At 33.3% G+C, this 5,338-nt stretch overlaps 1 protein-coding gene across 1 annotated transcript; it reads left to right on the top strand.

Moving 5' to 3' along the window:
- The first annotated feature begins 1,870 nt into the window (after window positions 1-1,870).
- On the top strand, window positions 1,871-3,757 carry LOC100811817 (uncharacterized protein At5g39865). The gene has a single exon (XM_003554085.5). The coding sequence runs from the start codon at window positions 2,205-2,207 to the stop codon at window positions 3,477-3,479; it is 1,275 nt and encodes a 424-aa protein (XP_003554133.1). The 5' UTR covers window positions 1,871-2,204; the 3' UTR covers window positions 3,480-3,757.
- Window positions 3,758-5,338: the final 1,581 nt, after the last annotated feature.

Genomic DNA, 5,338 nt, shown 5'->3' with positions numbered 1-5,338 from the left:
CCACGATACAATTATCAAAGAATCTAGTGTTTCATGGGAGGAGCAAACATATAGACATTAAATTTCATTTTTTTAAGAGACTTAGTGAAAGAAAGAACGATCAAGTTACTATAGCTCATAGACTCAGGTTGCTAATATAATGACCAAGCCACTCAAGTTAGAGCAATTCTCAAAGCTGCAGAGGATGTTAGGCATGTTGGAAGCTTCAAAGATAAACTAAATGCTACTGCATCTAGTTTAAGGGAGGGAATGTTAGCAATAAGACGTTAGTTTCTGTTTTTTGGTTAAATGCATTTTGTTGTTTTGATTAATATGGTTAACTGTTGGCCTATTATTTAGGGATATGGCGCCATGTGTTTAGGAAACCACCCACGAATTCATACGTAGAGTTAGTGGGTGCACAGTCAATTTTTTTTTTTTTTTGATTGTAAGGCTATAAAGCCTAAAGTCTGCATTTTGAATGAATAACACAAGATTGCACAAAAACAAAGAAAACCTTACCTTTGTGTTCACAATAAATAGTTAAATTATATCATTAAAATTAAAGTGTATTTCATATATTTTTTTAAAACGATAAATAATATTAATATAAATAATCTAAGATGTTATGTAAAATGTTATTTTTCATGTTAAGAATTTTCCCTATTCGTATATAATTATTAAAATATAAAATTAAAAAATACAAAATATCAAGTCAAATCAAGACAATCATCAAACAAAATTGTTCTCAAAATATATTTTATCTAGCTCATTTTGTAAAATTCAAATATATCAAAATTAACTTCGAGAAGAGAAAAAAATGAATAGAAAAAGACGGATTATGAACACCTGGATCATAAGGTTTCAGATGATGGACCAACCTAGCTTTTGGTTGCTTGTATTGACTTTGTGAACATATATTGGCTTTAAAGGTGAAGTTTTTAACTGCTTGCACTATCGACTTTATACATTGATATGCTTTTCTCTTTGTTTTGAGCAGAAGTTGGATAGGTCCAACCAAGTCAAGCTCTCCACCTAAATGAAAAATCAATGCTAATGAATATCATATACAGCTTGTGAACTTACCGACCGATGAATATTTTATGATTCTCTTCACTTGAAAGTTGAAATTGACTCGTTGATGGCATTAAATAAAGAAAAATGAACACTTCCCATGGGGACAGAAGGATAATGGGACTTTATGGTAATTTTACTAATATTCATCTATTCAAATAAGCCAAGTATACCCAAAAATATAAGGTATAAAAGAAGAGATATGTTATTGTAATTACGCTAGTATTATAATGTGACTTGTTTCACAAATTTAAGTTTACATTACATCACATCATATATATTATTTTCACTCTCTTTCCAAATAAGATACCTACAACCTTAACAAGCACCGCTGCACCAGCTTTCTTTTCTAATTAATAATAACGAGGCAAAATATATATCCAGTAAAATCCAATTTCAAGTTCCATTGATTGTTGGTTTCTTTTTTCTCTGGCAACAATTGAAAGGAATTTAAATGCACAGTAGGTCGCAAATAACGATGCGCATTATTAAAAAATTTCAAACTGAACAAAAAAAAAATACTATGTTGCTAGATTTAATTTAACATTTGAAAAACAGGGAGGTTGGCAGATCCAATTTAATCAGATTGTCTCTTCTTTGGTTCTGGAAAGTCAAATACGCTTGTGTTTTTACATGTTAAAAATAGGTTACATTACAATACTTAAAAAAGAGGCTTTAACTTGAGTACCCTTGATACGAAAAAATGTGTATACCCTACAAAATTGCACAGGAATCTTCCAATGCTCAGTGTCCCTTTTTTTTTACCACTTTATTGTCCTCCAAAAAAACAAATGGTCCCTTATCAATTCTCAGTGTTTTAAAAAAAAATGGTCCTAACCTATCTGCTATTGGATGCTCCCAATCAATTGCATATAGCATTGAATATTGATGCTCATCAACCTTCCCCTCTAACCCAATTGAAAGCATCCTTCTACCACCTCTCTCTCTCACATCATAATACCTCAAAGGACAATCATTATTTCACAAAGGTCTTCCAAAGAAGACTTTCTTCACAGAGCCAAAAAATTTGGAGTGAGAAGTGAAGGGGAAAAAAAGAAAAAAAAAATATTCATTTTTTTTTTATCATTAAGCAATGGTAGTAGACAAGCACACTAGTACTCACTGTTGTTCATTGTGAAATCATCATCATCATGGGTTGCTCAGCCTCAAGAACCATCACCATAGTGGCCAACAACAATAACCAATTAGAGGATCCATCTTCTGCTTCTCTTGCTTCTTCTTTCTCTTCCTCTTCTGCCTCACACAAATCCATTAACTCTACTTCTTCACCAGCAGCAGCACCAGTTAGAAGAAGAGCTCTTTCTCTCCCAATGCCTCTTGTTCATCACCCTCCCATAAAAAAGGGTGACACACACCACCTTGTCTCCCTCACCTCCACCACCTATGGCTCCCTTCTCCTCATTGACCAAAAAGACCCAAACTTGACCCAAAAAAACCAACCCCGCCTCACCAAAACCTCAAACCAAACTGACCCAGCACACTCACTCTCCCCAGACTCAGTCATCAACACTTGGGAACTCATGGATGGCTTAGATGAAGAAGAAGAAGAAGAAGAAGAAGAAATTGCCAATGCCAAGAAGAAGCCTCCTTACACTTCCATTTTGGACAAACCAAGTTCATGCAGGTACACAGCATTTGATGGTTCTGCAAGGAAGAAACTGCTTGATTCCTTTGAATCACTGAAAACTTCACAGACAGCAATGGAAAAGGAAAACTCTTCTTCTTCTCCAGCACCAACCAAGAAGCCACTTTGGCAGCACTTATCCGAGGAAGCTTTGCTTGCTAAGTTGGATCCGAGTGTGGCTTGGAGTTACAGAAGAGCATTATCATCAAGGAATCTAGGTAGAAACACCTTATCTAGAGATGTAAGGTCAATGGGGTCTAGCCCTTTGATATTTCATTCTTCTTCTTTTTCATTTGGTAAGAACAATAGTTTGTGCCGTTTGTCTGGCACTGAGGACAGAATAGTGCTTTATTGCACTAGTTTGAGAGGGATCCGAAAGACCTATGAGGATTGTTGTTCGGTTAGGATGATTCTGAGGGGCTTCAGGGTTGCGGTTGATGAGAGGGACATCTCAATGGACTCGTCCTATAGGAAGGAGTTGAAGGATGCTCTTGGTGGAAAAGCAGTGACATTGCCACAGGTCTTTATCAGAGGGAGGTATGTGGGGAATGCTGAGCAAATGAAGCATCTGAATGAGTCTGGAGAATTGGCAAGGCTTTTGGAGGGTTTCCCCACTCAGGATCCTGGGTTTGTGTGTGACAACTGTGGTGATGCCAGGTTTGTGCCATGCCCCAATTGCAATGGTAGCAGGAAGGTGTTTGAGCATGAGGAAGGAGGGTTGAGAAGGTGCCCTGATTGCAATGAGAATGGCTTGATAAGATGTCCAGGTTGCTGCCCATGATTGGTGGAAATTAGTCATCTGAATCAGGTATACCCCGATTCGTGAAGAGTAATTTCTAGAACTACTGATATCCATTTAAGAGATAAGTATCTCTTAAGGTATATTTTTCAGTGCCCAGAAAGCCTATGGATCGAATTCCTGACCACAAGCTTAAAAAATGATTAATTATCTGTCAATCATATCACATCATATTGATAATGATGTTCTTGTGTTTGTTTATTGGAGTAGAATTTGTCATTATAAATTTTGACAACTACCAAGAATGCACATTTCAGTTTCGTCCTTTGTTTTTAGTTAGTACTACTTTCAGCTGTTATTTGTTTATGTCAGACTTTTGCTTTATTAGCGTTTAATTACCCTTGTGAACAGCAGAAAATAAAAAACTGACAAGGTTATGTATACATGCTTAATTTTCTAATGTCTAAGTGTCTGAGCTATGAAGCTATGTTGCGTGTTTTTTCTATGGCATAATATGCAATTATCAAGGAGGAGGCTAGTAAAAGGTCACTGTTGAAAATAGTGAAACCAATAGAACAAACTACAAGGCCTTGAATGAACAACCGCACTTGTGCACACCATGATTTTTAGCAGACACACACAGAAGTTGCAATATTGTGTGGGGTTGCTGGTTTTGGCATTGTGTTTCCGTGTTTGTGCTTTGTCAGTTTCAGCTAATATTGGTTATTTTTTATCATAGGGTCAATATCATAAGACTGACCCATGTTGCTGCAATTGGTATAGCCTTCACGTTCACGGCATTGGGTGTGTTTGGTGAATTTAAGAAAATAATTCACTGCATGATAGGCTAGTTTAAACAATATTATTTGCCTATAAATATATATAATATATGAATGAATATCCTGTTTGATGCAATAGTTAAACATGTTAACTTCAATAGTATGACATTCAACTTTTCACATGGTGTGTAGAGGGGTCCTTTATAAGACCATCCTAATCCTAATGACGTTACACAGAATCTTGCCAGTGAGGCTCATATTGTTGACATATTTAAGATTGAGAAATGTTGGTGAAAAATCAATGAGTTAAATTCAGTAGAAAAAACTAGGCTCTTACAAGAAAAAGAAAAAAAAAAGTTGAATAAATGTTGTAAAAAACATGTAGAAGGTCGCCTGCATATATGATTGAGTTAAAAGTAAGTTTTCACATATGAGAAAAGTAAATGTACTAGAGTACGTGTTGGGGTTTCTACCAAAAGGGTAATTTCGTTTAGAATTTAATAAATGGAAGTATTTTTGGAATTAATTTTCAAATGGGTAAGTTTTAACAATTTTTATGAATTCTGGGTATGAAATCTAAAAAAAAAATTGTGACTTCGTTTCTTTTTTCTATACAGTGAAATCGTAAAAAATTCAATGATTTTTTTTAATTATTTATATAAATCCATAAATTTTTCACAACTCCAAAGTCGTGATTAATTTTTTTATTATAATTAATATTTTTTTAGAATTTACAACTTTAAAGGTGTTCATATAATAATTATAATTAAACTAATTATTTATAATTTGTGACTTTAAAGTCGTTTTAATTATAATTTTATATTTCAATGATTAATTCTTTTAAAATTAAAAAAAATTATAATTAAAACAACTAATTATTTTATAATCCAACTACTTCTGTTTTTTTATACTTAACCATTAATTATTATTTTTAATTAATATTTTCTTAAACCAATAATAATTAGATAAAATGAATAAGAATTATTTTTAGATTATTAATTTATATTGTTTAGATTCTTTTTTGTTTTTAAATTTAACAAATAATAATTTACAAAATAAAATATAGAAAATATTAAATAAAATAGGAGAAAAATGAACATACACTAGACACACACTTATGTA

This window comes from Glycine max, chromosome 19 (genome assembly GCF_000004515.6).
Source record: "Glycine max cultivar Williams 82 chromosome 19, Glycine_max_v4.0, whole genome shotgun sequence".
NCBI lineage: Eukaryota > Viridiplantae > Streptophyta > Magnoliopsida > Fabales > Fabaceae > Glycine > Glycine max.
The sequence above is the reverse complement of the archived record's forward strand: the minus strand, read 5'-3'. Positions and strand labels throughout refer to the sequence as shown.

Bases quoted from the DNA above. Each gene is read 5' to 3' on its own strand.
- LOC100811817 (XM_003554085.5), top strand. From the start codon at position 2,205: ATGGGTTGCTCAGCCTCAAGAACCATCACCATAGTGGCCAACAACAAT.